This window comes from Corvus kubaryi, unplaced genomic scaffold (assembly GCF_017639235.1).
Source record: "Corvus kubaryi isolate FWS band 111438036 unplaced genomic scaffold, C.kubaryi_AGA036_p1.0 75, whole genome shotgun sequence".
Classification (NCBI taxonomy): Eukaryota; Metazoa; Chordata; class Aves; order Passeriformes; family Corvidae; genus Corvus; species Corvus kubaryi.
The window spans coordinates 760,437-779,113 of NW_024582062.1; the positions used below are offsets into that span (position 1 = coordinate 760,437).

General features: G+C 42.9%; 1 protein-coding gene across 4 annotated transcripts in view; it reads right to left on the bottom strand.

Annotated features, from left to right (window-relative positions):
* Positions 1-4,097: 4,097 nt before the first annotated feature.
* DHRS3 (dehydrogenase/reductase 3) overlaps positions 4,098-18,677 on the bottom strand; it is a 30,135-nt gene continuing 15,555 nt past the window's right edge. For 3 of the 4 annotated variants that reach the window (XM_042051322.1, XM_042051321.1, XM_042051323.1), the window contains 5 exons: positions 12,323-12,466; positions 11,547-11,666; positions 10,586-10,824; positions 9,359-9,484; positions 4,098-8,200 (listed from right to left, as the gene is read on the bottom strand). In XM_042051322.1, the coding sequence (XP_041907256.1) occupies positions 8,116-8,200; positions 9,359-9,484; positions 10,586-10,824; positions 11,547-11,666; positions 12,323-12,466 (714 nt within the window). In that variant the 3' untranslated portion in view covers positions 4,098-8,115. Of the gene's footprint in view, positions 8,201-9,358; positions 9,485-10,585; positions 10,825-11,546; positions 11,667-12,322; positions 12,467-16,563; positions 16,657-18,677 lie in introns of those variants that run through there. The other variant, XM_042051324.1, reaches the window with a different exon arrangement.

An 18,677-nucleotide genomic window follows, 5' to 3' on the forward strand; every position in this document is an offset into this window, starting at 1 on the left:
CTAGGGTTTAGCTACACTTCATGCTTCAAAGGAATAAATCTGAAGATATTTAGGGCAGTTTGTAGAATTAATGTCTAAGGTGTGCACAAGGCACAGGTGAGGGACTGCCTGAGGGGAGGGCGCAGAGATGAACAATCTGCAGGCACAGCATTCTGGCTCAGGAACTCTCCAAACACAGCCCTCTCCAACGGGAACAATTGGAAGAGACAGATGAAATGATGAAAAATGAAGGGATCAGCAGAAATCAAACCTAATATAAACCCAACTAAAATAAACTCAGCATGGCTCCTGTGGCTCATTGAAAAGCAGCTCTTCTCCAGTGAACTCAGGTCAGGGGAAAGACGGAATAGAACTTCTCTACTCTGTGCCTTTAGGAGCCACTGGCAACTCTGACTGGCAATGGGAAGAAGTTTTTAAAGGGAAATACTGAAGATTGCAACTCTACCTCCTACGTTGCATCACAGGAAATGTGTCATCTCCAGCCAGAAAGTGTAACTGCTCCTAAATCCTGGGCTTCAGAATTTGAAAGAATTAACATTATTTTCATAACTGATGTGGGGTCAGAGCTGTGTGTACTTGCCTGGATTCAAAGCCAAGTGATAGTTTTTACAAAAGAAAACTTACAATTCTGTAATTTATTTTTAAAACTGGAATGAAGATGCTTTGACTCTGCATGTGTAAAACAGAATGAGGTCAGGAGGCTCAGATGTATCCCCGGGATGATGGAAGCAGAGCATTGTATTGCACAATCAAACTGAGTTGTTTGTAAATTATTTATGTACTGTTTAACATATGTAGAAACTTTTGCTACAGGACATCAACACTGGAATTTTTAAAAATTATTTTTCAGCATCAGACCACTTCTAAAGAAATTCAAGGCTACATTTGATAATTTGATTAACATGATTAACATGCTTGTTAAACCTCAGCTAAAACAACAGAGAAACTGAATGCAGTTTACGGTTCAAAAATATTATAATAGTTGATGTGGGTGAAGAAGGTTTTTTGGCTATAGCAGACAGTTGAGAAACATGTCAGATTGCTTCTACTGAACAGTCAAAAAAACCAGAATATTGAAAGTTACAGACTATTCAGCCACCAAAGCACATGTGATAGTGCTTGCTCATGTCTCTCCCGACTGTCTTTTGCACAGTCCTTAGAACAGGAATAAAATATTGCCTGGCTCCACAAGTGTTCTCCATGAATTTGCAGCTCTGATGGGAGTTCAGAAAAGAACACAAGGTATTTTATTGCTGGGAAGGAGAGAGCCAAGCAAAAGCTCACAGACTGATCTGTGATTCTGTTTAATCCTACGGCGGAATTGAGTCAAACATACTCCTCCACATTTATTACCATTAACAAGGGGAGATGTGTGCCGAGACCTCAAGGAATCAAGTAGGAGCTGCTGTGGCTCCTGTTTCTGGTACTTGAGAGACTCATCCATTCTCTAAGGCTGATACTGACCCAAAGAATTGCTTTGGTCTCTGATGGATAGATTTTTATTTTTTTTTTAAAAGCACCTATGTTGCTACATTTAAGAGTGGAGAGAACAGAGATCATGAGCTTGTCACCTCTGCAGCTACTTGAAGTAGGCAGAGTTGAAGGGTGTGTGAGACTATGGAGTGAATTGACTTCCCTGTGCAATGTTCACAGGGAATCAGTGTTCCCAGCAGGTTCTGGGAACAGGAATTATGTGTTTGGATTTCACTTGTTTTCCATTACTGCCATTTCTATCTTCTGTTAACATTCTTCTGACATGAGCCCTTTTTTTCTTATTCCAAATGACAGCGGTATTCATGCAGCCAAAACACTCCAGAAACCCTATCACCCTGCACTTACTTCAGTCCTCTCTGCATAAAGGCATGAAGAGTTGACTTTCCTGGAAAAAACAGCAAGGAGTTGCGTCCTTATCTTACAGCTGAAGTTGATGCTGCCATGTGCCAGCCCAGTGTCTGGGAACACTGATCAGACCAACAGCGATGCCCAAGGGCAGCTGGTAGCTCCACCCCAAAGTGTATGACACTAAAAAAGTTGAGGAAGGTCTCAGTTCATGTACTCCTAATGCCCAGGGTTTGCACACAGTGGTCCAAGGCTCCAGTCAGGGGTCAGAACTGAGACAGGAGGTGGGAGCTGTGCTCTGAGCTTTCCGGCACCTATGGACAAACAGAGCCTTCCTTCAGTGCTTGGGTTTGCACTGGTTACCTGATGCCACCTCCTTCTTTAATCTGGATTTTTCAAGAGTGTCCTGTGGAACCAGAAGTTTAAATCCATCTGTTCAGAGTTTGTATGTGCAGCCTTTACTGTATGAGTGCACTGTGATAGTGACCTGCTCAGGAAACCAAGATCAGTGCCAAATGCCCCAGGGATCTCCAGGAAGGCTATTTTGGAAGCCAGGGTAATTTTCAGACAGAAGCCAACAGGCTTCTGAGATGGCTCAGTTTAAGGCATTGATATTCCAATAGTGTTCCTCTCCATTAGTTCCACATTGCTTGGGGAAGGAAGATATCCAGCGGGAACTCTTCACTTCTGTATTCATTACATGGATAGGGAACATTCATAACATAGATAGGGAAACTTCATGTCTAGGATGCCTGTCTGTGAAAAGCCTGTACAATACAGAGGCAGCTAACTCAGATAAAGAAAAATCGTATTTAAAAAATGCTTTTGCTTAAGAAAAAAACAGGAAATGGAACCACATCTACCTAGTAGCACCATGTCAGGATGATTACTGACACAAGCCAGAGGAGCACATGTCCTTGTAATACCTAGGCATGATAGATGGCCCTTGCAGCTGGTAAAAGTGAGTAGGGAGTCAAATTGACCCTTCCTTGTTTTTACATGTTTGGGCTCCTTTCCCTCCCTCAAAAACCACAAGAATCAGCCATCAGTTACCAGCATACTGGAGTTTCTGAGCCAGCAAACTACAAAATTAATTGACTTAGTTTTTAGGGCATGGTGACCCACTGGAATGAGGAGGGGCAACAACAGGCTTCTTTTACAGACTTCGTATTTAGATGGAAATCACACGCCTCTGTTATTATATAACTTCAGGGATGTAAGGTGGTATCTTGCTTCTGTCTCTTTAGGGCCATCACACTCCCCCTAAGATTGCATCTTCTAATTTGTATTCTCATATACTTTTCAGTCACTCTCCAGCTCCAATTACAGTGCTTTATTCCCTCACTTAAGGAGGAATTGTTCTAGTTTTATGCAGAAAAAATTATACAGTGCATAAAAAACCATCACACATTTGCCTTGATTTTTTTTTCTGTGCTAATACATCACAATGCCCATAGCAAAGGTGAGCATAAGGAACTATAAGTTTGGACTCTTTGAGAAGGTGTGAAGATATAAATTGTCTCAGAGGTTTGTGCCTCTAGTCCAGTCCAGGCAGGCTGGGACAGTGTGTGCTTCTGCTCACAGGATCTGTTACAGGAACAAAAGAGGGTGTGATGTTGAAAGCAAAGATGGGGGGGACTCACTGCCTTCAGTGGTCCAGGGGACAATCAAGGTGCGTCCTGTGTCTTCCACCTGTGCTCTGCAGGCTGGGGCAGCTCAGCCCCTGAGAACAGCCTCTGTCTGCTCTTCCACTACTTACCAGCTGATCCAACTCCTCGAAGACAGACAGGGGTGTTTGTGCTGAAACTTCGGCTCCCTGAAGGTACTGAAGGAAGGTGCTGAGGTGACCTCAGTAGAACAGAGGTGGGAAAGGGGGCAAGAAGTATCTGAATTGCCATCTTCCCACAGGAAACTGGATAGAAGACAATGAGCTGCAGGGAGCAGGTGAAGTTCTGTTTTGACTCGTCTTTCTCTACATTCCTGAATCTGTGGCTGCCACTGCTCACAGGTCAACATCTCCTTCAGAAAAGCATTAGGACAAAGAGGATTCTATTCCCTAGAGAATGCAACTGCTGCTGGTGACTGACAGGTTTGCTCAGACTCCAAACATACCAGGATCTTAGTGCCGGGGAGGTGAGAGCTGCAAACAGTGCAGAATATTCTCATTCTCAGGGCTGGCGGTTGGTAAAAATGTTAAATACTGCATTTGACATAATCTTGCTTTACCCCAAATTTAGGAACCAGTGCTGTCAAAAAAGTGGCTGCCACCCAGATTAAGTTTATTGAAGCCACATGAAGAAATAAAAACAAAAGAGATGATCCAAGGGTCACCCTGTATTCTTCTCTCAACAGTTGCATTTCAGCTCAAGGAAGGCACTAGGCCACATTAATGTCTGCTACAAGCAGATGTGTTCTCTTTGAAATACATGCACCCACTTATGCTCTGCCTGCATTAAGTCTGTTACTGGGTTTTTAGGAGCTTTGGCAAGTGCTATCTGTTAATATCTGAAGGTGGGAGTGTTCAGGGAGTTGTCGGAAAGGATTGCAAGACTAGATCTGATGATACCCACCCACACTAATTAACACATTACATAAAAGTACAACAAGTTTCTCTTTGCAAACATCAGAATCGCTTGCCCAGGCACTTTCTGCACAGTTCTAGAAGAACTAGAGGGATGGACTCTATTGCTTTTTAACCTCAACAGAACAATGGGTGAGTGGGGAGGGTACAGTTCCCACTTTGAGGGCTCACTCCTTTTTGTCATTCTGCTAAAAACATGCCATTGGCAGGGACATGGCTGGAATGACCTTTTTAAAGGTCACCAAGGGTACATGAGGGTGCATTTTTTTCTCATCAAAAACCACAAAATGAAATATCGAACATGAGGGATCAGATTCCTTTGCAAAGGACTCCTCCTCTCCCTGCCCTGCCTTGCTAATTCTGACAATCACTTTGTATAAACACCAGCCCCTGAAACCAACTGGAACTGAAAAATCCTCCCATTTAAATTGGGCCTTTTTTTGTCAGGGGAACATGTCTCAAATCAGCTCATGTTACTCTACCATTCAAATTTTTAACCAGAAGCAATCTCCTGTATAAGAGCGATAGCAAGGACTCTTTTACTTCTTCAGAGTTTGGAGCAAGTAAAACTAATTTCCTATGAAACTCCTGTGACCTGCTCCTGCAGCTTCACCTGGGTTCCTCCAGCAGGATAATAAATGGACACCCCGATTTTGATTTACTCCAGACTCTCATATGACATCTGGCTTCAAGATGGTGGCACAGAAAAGTGCAGTGATGACATAGGAAAACAGAAGGGAAAAAATAATTACGCAGTGGAGAGCAGGAGGCAGCAAAGAGAGCGGGAAAAATCAAAATTTAAAAAAGTCAAAGGGCGGAAATTCCTCGTAGAAGGCCTTAGGCTTCAACAAAGCTTGTCCATATTTGCAGCACTTCAAGATTACCCAACACTACCCTTATGTGGGAAGGTCCCAGCAGACCTCAGCAGCCATTCCAGAGGAGTCTTTCTATTAAAAAAAAAGTCTTCAGTGTCTCCATTCACATTTGCAGTTGCTTGCTGGATGGAAACTGTCCTGCCTCGCAACACTCACAAGGGAAGGAACTCTCTTACCCAACTCTTCCTGGCTATCTGAAAAGCAAAGTCAATGTTTTCCTCATTATTTTCTGTTTGCTGCAACCCTCTCCCCCACTGTGACTGCTATTTGACCCGCTGTCCACTCCAGGACCCTGGGGGAAGAGAGGGGGAATTCTGTGTGTATGAGAAGAGATGACAAGTCTCAGCTATGTTCTGTCTTGTTTATATTCATCAGAAAGAAATCAACAGCACTTAGTGTGTAAGACAACTCTAGAGATAGGGAACATCTTTTGTGTGGTGCAGGGAAAGAGCAGATCTATCTAAGGGACAGGATTTGGGGATTAATGAAGATTCCAGCGTGTGTTTTTACCTCACTTTTGCATCAGGAAGCTACCAATAAATAGAATCTCAGCACAAAGGTTTAATTTCAGGGGGACACTGCTCTTCCATCACAGCTGTTTGCTCTTGCAGCTACGAGCCTGGCACACCCAGCTGGGATTAATGAGGAACTGGAATGGATCAGAGAGCACAAGGGGAAGTTGGTATCATCATACCTTCCTCTCCCAAACCTCTCCTGATAAACCTGGTACCTTCAGTATTCCAGGCAGATCCTGGAAGGGTTCTCCCTTCATGGCACTTGACCTTTCAGTGAGCTGGGCTTCTCAAAAAAGTTGACAAAAAATAAAGCTGGAAGCATCTATTAGGGTGGGCCTCAAAATCACAGAGAGACTGACGTTTCTTTGCATCCTCTCCAGAGAGCCTCAGACATCCAGGAATTCCAACAAAAACTGCATTTTAAGAAACATGTTCAGAGGTGTCACAGTGCTCCAGGTTATAGTTCTGCACTGACCCTGGCAGGAGAGCCCCTCCAAACACTCACCCAAGCAGAGGGACTTCACCAGTGGCACTTCTGGCAGCATCTTCCTCTTAGAGAGCTCCAGAAGAGAGAAATCCAGTGGTCTGCAGTAAGGTCAGACCTGATTTTAACACTCACACCTTTGCCCCTCAGTAGCAAGTCTCCATTCTACACAGCAGAACCAAAGGAGTGTTTCAAATGCAGCTTTTCTGCTGTTCCTCAGATGTCTTTTAGGAGATGATATATTTTGGCATATGGGTCTTTTCCTCATCTAAATTTTTGTATAGAACCTCTTGGTCTATGAAAAAATACTGCTTTTCCTTTCTATAACACGTTGCATTTGAATTTTCTGAGCTTTCAACAGACATTTAGGTAGTCAGACTTGCAACTTTTGAGGTAGGGAAACACTAGAAATATCTGCTTTGCAGGTCAGGGTACGCCTTCAGATGATGCATTTTGCCCCAGGCTACACAGGACATTTATGGAAAAGCTCAAAATTTGAGTCAAGAGCCCTAAATTCACTCTTTTAATCACACAACCATCCTTGAGGCACTTCATTCAGGTGTCTCCAGTTAGACTTGCTACTTCCTGTATTGCAATTATATTAATTCCTCTGTTAGTAGTGCTCCAATGTGCTGCTCACTGCATTTTGCACAGGAATGCCATGTTGCCCTTCCTAGGCTGTCAAAAAGGATATTTAATTACAAAAATAAATAATGTCTAGCTGCTTCTGGCACCTCAGTCCAAGTATATTTGTCACTTTTGGCTGATCAGTACCTGATTCAATGTCCCTAAAGCACAATGGGTTCATTCCCAGATGAATTCAACGTGCATTTAATCAGGTCTTTGCTAAATGTGCTCCCAAACTTCACATCTCATAAGCACGACAGTACTGTCTCTTCTATTTTTAGAGCATTATTCCACTTCACTGTGCAGACTGATACAATGGATTTTCGTCTGCATGGATTATGTCAGTGAATGTATGTTTGTACAAGCAGACTCTAGTTTTAGTTCTAGATTTAGTTCATCCCAAATGTGCTGCTGCCTACATGTGTGGCAACTGGGATTAACGCTAAAAATATGTTTATATTTTATCATAAATGAACAACAAAAAAAATCAGAATGACAATTTCACATATGAGTTCAGTGACAGAAAGAATCTCCCACTATTCAAACTCTCAGCTCTGCTGCCTGAGCCTTCCTGTCCAGCCACCACAGAGGAAGTACAACAGCTATTTTGGGCGCAGAAAGAGAAGTCCTAGGCAGCCTGCAGCAAAGAAAACATTGCTTCATGGTTTGCTCTTTCCCCAGTGTGTGCTGGGAACAACTTCACCATGGGATGGAAACTGAAGAAAGGGAAGGAAACTTCTATTAAATGTTCATAACTTTTAGTTCTTCAAAGTAATTTTGAAGCTCCCCATTCAAAAAGCTGAAATGAAACCAGTGGCAGTTCCTCTGGAGAGAGGGGACAAAGTGTGTTTGGGATGGGATGTGATGCCTCTCCACTGAGACAGCCCACAGACACTTCAGAAACAAAAATCACATCTTAAAACTATGAGTAGATTTAACAATTGAACTCTAAAGAATTAAACACCATAGAAACATTTCACACTTTCTGTTTTTCTTTCCAAGGGTCCATAGTCCACTCACTCAATCCTGTGCAAAGGTCATGTTACTATGGATATGACCTGCAAGAAATGTGTTGCCTCAGAGCAGCACAAATCACATGAGCAGGCTGAAAGCCAAGACTTGCTGATTCACAGTCCTGTAGGATTTTCATGCTTGTGTTGGGTTCACTGCGGAACAGTCCTTGAGCCATCAGGTCTATGTTCGTCCTTTAAAAGTGTTCATGCAGGTGTAGCTCCCAGAAAACTTGTGGATTTCTTCAAGTGCTGCCTGGGGGAGAATGCTGGGGTAGAAGGAGAAAGAAAATGATCAGATGAGACAAATCCCTTAATCTGTTCTAATGAGAGATGTGTAAATATGCATTTATGTACATAAATATACACGTGCTCAAAAATCAGCTAGTGAGAGACACAGACAAAACTGGCATCAGTTTCCTGCTGTGAGGAGGCCCTACAGGGAGAAAGTTCCATCCAGTCACCCTTTCTCTACAGAAATGTTTATCCAAAAAATGTCTGTAAAAGATGTAACTTGGAAGACACCATTATGTTTTCTTCCTTCCAAATACTATATTTTGATGTACACAAATTTAACCTAAATTCTCTGGTTACCTTGCCATCTGGTTGAGCAAGGCATGTGGCCTCCTTATCCTAAGGCATGGATAGAGACCTGATTTTCTGACAGCTACAGTAATGGAAAATAACCTATTAATTCTTACAATAAAATGGAACAGCCCTTTCTCTTGTCAATAGAATTTCCGGGAACTTTTACCCCAAATTTTACATTCAGAGCAAAGCATTTACTGTGAATTATTTTTCTTGTTTGAAATGCAATACTGAAATTATTTTCCACAGAAGTCTCATTGCCTTGTTTCAGTTCCTGACTGCAGCAGGTTTTCCGAAGGCTTTAGTGCAAACTGTCATGGACATACAACAGTGAATGTCCTTTCTCTTTGGTTGTTTCAGGATATGAAGTTATGACTTTTTTTTTCCTTAGGGACCTTAAAACTTCTGTCCTGATCATACACAAAAATATTGATTTAATAGTTTCACCGCTGTAACATAGGCAATGCTCTCTAAATGCAGCTGGGATATCCAGGCCTTACGGCTCAGAAATCCCACACAATAAAAAGCCTGGAGTCCAACAAGTGACTTAATAAATCCCAATCAACTACCTGTGTAAGTTAATTATTAAGAAATTCCCTAGACAAAAATCCACTTTACACCTCAGGAATCCAAATTCTGGGGATGAAACTGGTTTCATAAAGGAGTTTTACAAAGACAAAAAATCTCCAAAGGGAATCTCCCTTTTGCTTCCATGACTGTCTTTCAAGGGAAGAGATGAGAGAGCAGTTCCTGTCAGCTTGAACTTTGCCTTGGGGAACAGACACAGAGCCAACCTTCCCTACGTAGCGAGACTATTGCTGGGCAAAGGAAATACTCACCTCTTTAGGATGACAAGAACATGCATTGTCCATGGAAGGAGCAGGAAGGCTTGATTCAACTGAACAGCTTCTACTGTCCTCCTCGCCACTGTCTCTGGCTTGAGAGGAGGAAAAAGACTAGGGAACCTGAATAAAAAATGTAAGAAATAAAATAATTACATGTGAACCAAGATTTTTCTTTAAGGTTATCACTGCCCAAGTCCTGTTTCTCTAAGTTATCGCTGGTTACTGGCCTTCAAACATGCCCAGGACCAGCTATTCCTCTAAGAGGCAGAAAATTCTAGTTCCAGCCAAAAAGCCCGAAAGCAGAACGCCCAGTTCCAACCAGTACTACTGGGTGAGCTAAACAGTTAAGAATGTGCATGTTGGTGCCTTCAGTGGGAAGTGGCATGTGGATGCTAAAAAGCAGGAGCAGAGGAATTTTCCAGCTGCTGAAGCATTTTCCTCTGCTCCTGCTTTTTAGCATCCACAGTGGCACAGTGTAATCAGAGCCCTGATTCAAGGCTTTTCTTAATTTGAATGCAAACCAATACCAAATGCTGTCTTTTCAGAGCTGGTGTTTTTCCATTTGTTCTCTGTTCCTCTTTGCTTGATTCAAATCCTTGACAGGTGAAAGACAAATATTTTCCTCCATTGCTTTTAATACCAAACATAGGGCTTTTCCCAGCTCCTGCAATAGCTTGACACTGCAGATTTTCTTGACTATGAGAGCACAATCTGTATTAACAGGTTATTTTACCCATTGTAAAAGATTAATTTTGATAGCCATTACTTGTTCTCTTGGACAGGGGCAAAAAGGAGGTACTGATAGTCTCACTTCAGTAAATGACTGTCATTCCTTTCAGTGGGAAAGGATTAAGTATTCCAGTGAATAAAGAAGGAACTTGTACTGTTAATTCTGAAGTAATTTGTAGACTGGTCCTTTTGCATGACCACAGTTGCAGATTGCCTCCCCTCCCTCTCTGGTATGGCTTGAATACACGCAGGGAAAAACAGCTTCCAGTTCTCCCTGTAGCAGCCAATGTCTCCCTCAGAACAGGCTGCAGGAATATCCTAGCACACTGAGGGAACCAGTCTGATGAGTCCCAGGTGGCCTAGACTGACCCTCTGTTCCCAGGCAGCCAAATGAGACATCAAATTCTCTTAACTAAATGAAGCATTAATTAGGAGTGTATTTTGATGATTCATTTAAAATGAGATACTTTATTCTAGTTCCCCTGAACTGACCTGATTCTCATGCCCTGGAACATCTCTGTGCTGGTGTGGAAGGGCAGGACTGTGGTGGCATTCACTCCGGGACAGTCCAGCAGCCCCAGGGTCAGGCTCTCCATGAAAGCAAACGATGAGGCTTTGGAGGTGCAATAGTCAATGGCACCAGGGATGGCTGACAAGGCCAGGACAGAGTTCAGGCAAACAATGTGCCCATTCTGCAGCTCCAGCATCCTTGGCAGGAATGCTTTGGTGGTCTGAAGAATAACAGAGTTAAAAGAAGAAAAGAAATAAAAAAGATTTGCTCAGCAGTGATACATCAAAAACAACACTGACTGAAAAAAATAAGGTGACACGGACACGACAAACCCCAATGTCCTGTTCATTATGTCAGGAAAGGAGTGGCAGAGGACCTTGTTGCTTTGCCATTTTCTGAGACTCTAAGCAGGCAAAGTTTGTGTAGAAACACAACAGAAGTCTTTCCTAGCACATATATAAGCAGTACCTCCAGATGAAGGCCATGAACAGAGTACATTCTATGCTTAAGAACTTGTACGGGATAAAGTCTTCAACAAAGAGATGAAATCACAAGAAGCCCTTTTTTATTTCTATTGTCTGATTCAAAATGGACTGAGTTTCACAGCTCCCTTCCCTGAGCAATGTAGTCCCACACTCCTCTCATGTTCCCTTCACATCACCATACAGAAAACTCCTCTGTGAGCTCAGGCTTTGACAAAGTCATCAAATGTTTTTCTGGAAATCACAGAATGGGAATAAAGAGCATCAAATACTGAGTAATACTGAAAAGATTGTATTTATTTTTGATCTCCTCCCTCTGGCCATTGCCCCTCGCATTGTTTTTTCTCTTGTTTTTAAGACAGACTGGTTTTATCAAGCATCCCTTAGAAAGACCTATTGGCTGTAATCCGTCACTCTCTTTCCCAGCTTTGACTATGTGGGACACAAGAGATTGTCTCACCCAGAACTGTCCCAGGGTGTTTATGTGCTGAGATTTGAGCAGTGCATCATCGTCGCTGTCCATCAGGCTCTTCCCATGGACCACAGCAGCATTGTTCACAAGGATGGTGATGTCACCCACCTGCAAAAAAAAAGGCAAATTACTTGTGACAAACTGTATCTCCCCATACAAACTGGCAGTTACCTTAGAGCTGAATAGCCACTACTGCCCAAACACATCATTATTTTCACAGCTTTTAACATTCTTGCCTATGGGCCTTGCAATCCTTTGGATCACCTCACACAGGTAGCTAGACTTTGTACAACGTTACTGGCATGGTCACCCTTCTTTTTTCCCAATATATTTTCTTTCTCGTCAAATACTGAATCACAGAATCACAGAATTGTCAAGGCTGGAAAAGACCTTTGAGATCATCAAGTCCAACCATGAACCCGGCTCCACCACTGTGTTCATCACTAACCCATGTCCTCAGGTGCCACAATCCACATGGTTTTTGAACACTTCCAGGGATGGTGCTTCCACTACTGCCCTGGACAGCCTGTTCTGATGCTTTACAACCCCTTCCATGAAAATGTTTTCACTAAAATCCAATCTAAACCTCCCCTGGTGCAACTTGAGGCCATTTCCTCTCATCCTGTCCCTGTTCCCTGGGAGCAGATCCTGATATCCCCCGGCTGGACCCTCCTGTCAGGGAGCTGTGGAGACCCAGAAGGCTCCCCGTGAGCCTCCTTTTCTCCAGCTCCCTCAACCCCTTCACAACCAGAGTTCTCCCAGACCTTTTCCCGCACAGCCTTGGCTTGCCGATAGACTTCCTCCCGATTTCCTACATCACAGATGAAATAGTGGCACTCTGTCCCCATCATTCTGATCTCCTCCATGGTCTCCTTCAGGCACTTCTCAGTCCGACCCCACAGGATGATCTGCAGTGAGAAACTTTTGTTAGAGTTGAACTGCTTCTGTTTCGTATCTAAAATAATTAAAACATGCTTCTGACTTCAACAGTTCGATGGAAATCTTTGATGTGTTTTCACTGCCAGGGCTGTTGTTTTGTTTCATTTAATACAAGCGATGATTTTCTGTTACATGGGGAGTATCAAGTGGGACCTGTGTCCCAGTGCTGATCCTCTGTTACAGATTCTTTACAAGCAATACAAGCTAAAACAAAAAAATAGATCTTAAGCCTAACAGGACCAGCATATGGAATGCTTGGAAATTTTACTGTATCATGTCATTTCAAATGTCTCCCTGTTTTTGCTATACACATGTACAGAATGATAAATTTATCCTAAAACCACAGACCCTCCTGAATATCTCGTGTGTTCTCTACTTCTCGTTTTACGTTTGGAGACAAAATCTGCTATGCAGTAGTATGTATTTTTTGAGCCTAGTAATTACTTGCAATGCTGATTGCAGGCTGGTGTCTCAGGTGCATTTCAAACAAGCATTCATCCTACTACAGACTTTTAAAGTGAGAAATTTCAAGTATGAATTTATTTTGCAGCTCATATATGCAGCATTTCACCTGCCACTCCCTTTTAACACAGTAAAAATTAAACACTGCTTCTTGTACAAAGAAAATTCTGAATATTCATGGCACAAATAATGGAGCATGGATCTGACTTAGAATGAGACATAACCAGACAACCCTATCTGCATTTCTACACCAGCAGCGAGGTCAGAAATAGAAATAACTTGAAAAGTCACCAGGTTCATTAACTTCCATCATGGGGCTTTGTCCAGTACAATTCTTTCTAGTGAGACAAAAACATCAGTCTCAAGTATGAGAGGGGGCTTCCACCACTGTCCTTCAAACACTAACCTGCAGCTAAACAGACTTAACCACAATATTTTTTTCTGAGTACACAACCTTATTTTCTATTTCTTTTAAGGTTACTGGAAGGAATATAATTCCATCTCTGTTACCTAAGACATTTTATGAATGAATTGATCTATGCTTTTTGCTCTTCAACTAAGTCTTCTCAGCACTCACCATGTGAGTGCAAAAAATACATTACTGAATGGAGCATGTTACTGCAATCAGCTGACTGCTCTTTGACTCCAAGAGCAAGATCCAAAAAGAAAGAAGAAACGGTTGCTACATTGGAAATGCAAAATTATGGTGCTATTTCCAAGGACGTGTGATCCAGGGTTATAGTTCCTTCTCACACCACTGTGTATTGAGTCTGTATGAATCTGACCAGTATACTGATTTTTTAATGGTTAAAAATAAGCACACTTAAACTTCAAAGACTAAAGAATCTTTGAGTTTTCCAAAAGTTGAAAGAACAGAAAGAAAAAAGTCTGAATTCCATCACTGCTTACAGCTCCATCCCTGCAATTAATTTAGTAACAGCAAGATAAACATTAAAAATTATGTATTATGAGTGCAGTATTCCTTCCCCACAACAAACCTCTGGCAGGGAGCTTTAACATACCTGTTTTTAAGGACGAGTTAAGCTTATCTCATAACTGGTACTAAAAGTAATCTCTGGCAGGGCCAAAGAGCTCTTCAGTGTGCCCAAGCAAAGCTAAAATGCAGAAGTACCCAAGTCCTCAGCCATTTCCCAAATAAGTCACATTTACAATTAATCCCATTTCCAAGTCATTGGCACATCTGTGAACCCAAACACACCCAGACTGATAAGATTTATATCCTCAAATTCTCCAGAGCACTAATGAATCTGGCTAACCAGGAACTTCAGAGCGTGTATAAATATGCCAGAGCCATTTCATGGGAAATCTTATCTCAGGGGAAGTAATTTTCAAGGAAGAAGCTTAAAACTTAAAAACTGTAAGAAAGCATATGGCTGAAATTGCAGCTTGTGCGCTGGCCTGGCTTCCAAAGTCTCAGCGTATCACCCTTGGCCATCAGGGCTTGGCATCTCCTCAAAGCTTGTAAAACTGATGGCTATTTACTCACTTCTGATCCCAGGGCTAGACCAAGGGATATTTTTCATGTGTACACTGCAGACTTGAAGGGAAATCAAGAACATGTGAGAAATTTCACAAGCTCTCAGGAAATATTTACAAAATACTGTTCAGCTGTGAGCACATGCACACTTGCTCTCCCTTTCACAACCCACATCTCTGTGCAAAGGGGAGGACAAACCACTACAAAATGTCAACTGCAAACATCGAGTTTGATGCCCACAGAGTCTTGCATCAGGGTGAACTTCACCCTCTTTGCAGGGTTGGATTAGTCAATGCACACATTAAAAAATGAAGTGACTTGTTAAAGAGTGATGGAAGGTAGGACAGGAAGAGGAGAGAAAGAGAAATAAGGTGTCAGACGAGGAGAGTGCAAGGCAAGAAACTGCCCTCACATATCTAATACTCCAGCGCTTCACACTGCTATTGCTAAATAAAAAGTAGATCCCTCACTCTTCACTTCAATCTGTTTCAAACATCCACACAGCCTCCTATTCCCAGGAGCTGCCACTGATGCATTGAATGTCAGGAAATATACATGGAAGAATAGTTAAGCAAAGGATGACCTGTCAAAAGGAACATCTGTCTGTGATGCATCTCTCTTGGATATAATATTTTTTTTATGCCCCAACAGTTTCATTGCGACCTTTAATATCCTACAGGCAAGTCTTGCAAGGTGACCCCGTTAAAATCTGAGCCATCTGGGGAAGACAGAATTTGCTGCTTATCCTGCTGACAACATTAATTTCAGTACTGCCTTTTTTCCATGAGAAGTTTCCTGTCTTTGATACTGTCCACACTCAGGTGAAGGCTTCAGCCTGTGTAAGAGAAAGGCAGTAAATAAAAGACCATTCTTTTGTGAGAGGTCCCTGATGACCCAGTGGGAAGTGAGGGCTCCTGCTGTCATTTCTGCTACTTTTTACAGATGGATAAAACTCAGAACTCAATACAATGTGCTTTTGGTCCAAATTCAAGCTTGACTGCTCCTACGAGATCATATGAGATTTTCAATTTCTCTCTTACATCTGGCCAAACTGAACTGGCACGGGCTTCCCTCCAGCCTCTCAGGACATCAGCTCTTACAGTGAGACAAGACTCAGTTGCTGCATTTGTCTCACAGTTGAGGCATCTGTTGCTCCTGAACATCTTTATGGAGGGCTTGGTTCAGTCTTACTGCATAGGCAATACAGCAGTTTTCTGATGTTTCTGATGTTTTCTGCGTCCTTAATCTCCTATTGCCTCCTGAGATTTTCTACAAACTCCTCAGTTCTCTGCTCTCCTGCATTCACCCTCTTCTGCAAAATGTGTAATTAAGGGATGATCATCCATGTTCTCAATGCTCCTGAACAAACCCTTCTGCTCCCTGTTGACCTAATGAGCCACTGTGGGCCTGGGGCAGTTTGCTGCTGCCACGTGAGCTCCAGTTACCCAAACACTTGGCTCTTTGCTTCCCTTGGGATGCAACCCTTGGGATACAAGAATATTATTCTTTGCTCAGTCAACATCAAGAAAGGCATCATTTCACTTCATTGTGCCCCAGCTGGGAATCGAGGGCTCTGCATTCATGAGTAGTCCAGACCTGTGGTTTAGGAAATGGTCCATTTTATTAGGAAGGACAATTTTCCAAATGTAGACATGGGGCTCAGAGTCTGGTGTGTCTCCTCTTTCTTTTCTAAGTCTAAATTGGCAGTAAGTGTGTCCCAACTGGAGGCTGAGAATGACTCCAACAGACACAGAAGTTCCTGTCTGGACAGAGAAAAATGCAAAGGAATAAAGACAGACACCGTGTTCCTGATTTCCCAGCCCATCAGGATGCTGCACAGCCACCCATTCACCGTAACTTAGTGGTGGACAGAGGAATATTTAATTTGCATTTTGGATAAATTCTTGGACAGACAGTTTTTTCTCTTGGAAAGAATCCAGCCCTTATTTCTTCCTCCCCTTCATCTCTCACGATCCTCCCCTGCCTGCCTGTCCCTGCTGCACCAGACATGCTCTCCTTTCACAGAGTTACTGACCAGAAAATTAGTGAGGGCAGGAGCCTGGGGAGGTGGATAATCCCGCTCCAAGGCCTCCTGCCCACACTTACCTCGGCGTGACCCCGGGCTGGCAGTGGCCAGGGAGGCAGGTGGAATGGGAAAGCTATCCCTGACACTCCAGGCTACTGGAGGCAGCAGGGCAGGATCCTGCCACTGGACACAAGGAAGAAGAGATTTATGATGACGGAGGGAGGAACTCTACGTGCCCTCCTCCCCCTGATGAACTTCAAAGTAGGCAAGGGGTGTGACATCACACTTGGCGCAGATTTTCCCAGGATTATTCATGGATTTTTGCAAAACAAACTTTATCTGTTGATCTGGAGTCACAGATAAGGTCCTTATCTGACCTTAGGAAAATCCTTTCAGGTAGAGGGGCAGGCACTGCATCCTCTGCTCCCAGAGGACTCATTTAACTCTGGATTTAATCTGCTAATGAGGCCTGCCCCGAGGTCGGAGGGGAGTCAGAGGGAAGAGTTTTGCTGCTGTTGGACTAAGGTAAGGCTGCCTAACAGAGACCTGCACTGGCTTCGTGCCAGAAGCCCCAATCCTGCAGGGCCAAAGCCTGACTTTCACCATAACACAAGAAGAGTTATGCTTCTGGCCACCGCAAAATCAGATAAAGCCACTAATTTATATAAACTGGTCTAGATTGAAACTGCTATGAACCACAATATAAACACGTGATCAATGCTTCCAGAGACTGAAGGATATTACTGGTGCAGGACACAAGGTTAGAGCTAACTGTACATCATTTACAAGGCTAGTTAACTTGTTTGGTCCGATTTTATTGCTAGCACAATTCAAGAACAGCAGCAAAGGAACGCTGCCCTTTTACATCATCAATTATTTTGGCACTGTATCTTCAGCAAACCTGCTGTGCTAGAATTTCTGCCTCCAGTGAGCTGGAGCAGTACTGGAAAGGTGTCCCACCACAAACTTCTGAGACTGAACATCTGCTATTTCTAGGCACTCCCCTTGGGTTATCTGGGTTGTATTTGAGTAAAGAACTGTTCACCCTCGGTCCTTTACAACACAAGGTGAGCTGTGATTAGCAGATATAACTTCCATGCCGAAAGTTTCTCCATTTTACGATTCATAAAGCAATTCTCTGATATAATCTGAAGACACTGAAAGATTAAAGTGTTGCAGAGACACGAATGCCCTTCCTGCCTGATCTCATTATTGCTGCCTCCACAAATCAACCACAACTCCCAGCCCCAGATCAGCAGAGATAGGAAGTAGTTGGTAGGTCAACACATTTCATTCCCCCTTTGAACCTCCTTCCTAGTGCAGTGGAACAAAAGTTGCTCTGTGTGAGCTGGTATCTGTAATTGCACAGACCTTTGTTCAAACACAGAAAGCCTTTCTGCGCCCAACACTCAGGGTTCCTGCATACTTTTAGGAAGTACAAAGTGTAGATAATCCACTGAAGTATGCCAGTCTTATCCCCCTATATTTACAAAGTCTGGTAGTACTAACTCACAGCCTGTCCTCCGAAAAAATGCATTCCAGTGTGACCCATAATCCTGGCAGAGTTTTGCATATCGTGAGAAAGGGAGGCTAAATCCCACAGCCTCAAAAGCTCCATGTCTTTTGCCTGTCAATGGCAAAACGGTTTTCTCCTCCACCCCTTCCCCTCTCTTGGCCCCAGGCAAAGGCAGACAAGTTCTTTCAGGAGTTCTCCATGGGAGAGGCAGCTAAAGGCAGATTACTGGAAGAGGGAAAGGTGTAGCCCTGCAGTGTGAAAAGCCAATCTTTGCTTTAGAAAGGAAAAAAAAAACCTTGTGATGCCTGAAGTAGGTCAAAATACTTAACCCAGCCCCTTAGTGACACTTTTATAAAGGTAAGCAAACAAAGCAGGCCAGTGGCAAATTTTTCTCAGCTCCCACAGTGAGTATCAAAGCTGCAAGGGACAGGTATGAGAAAGGTTGCACGTTAACATGGAGAATCAAGAGAGTAAGCCTGTTTTTCTATTTTACACACAAGCCTTTCTAGATTACTATTTAGAAGTTGTAAAGTCTGTAAGAATTGAATTTAAATTTAATCCTGCCACCCTGGTAAACACAAGCCACAGACTTTATTATAAACTGGTTTGAGTTAAGGCCAGGAGTAACACACAGTAATGAGATTAAAAGTTAGGGCTAAAGAGACTTCAGAAGGAGAC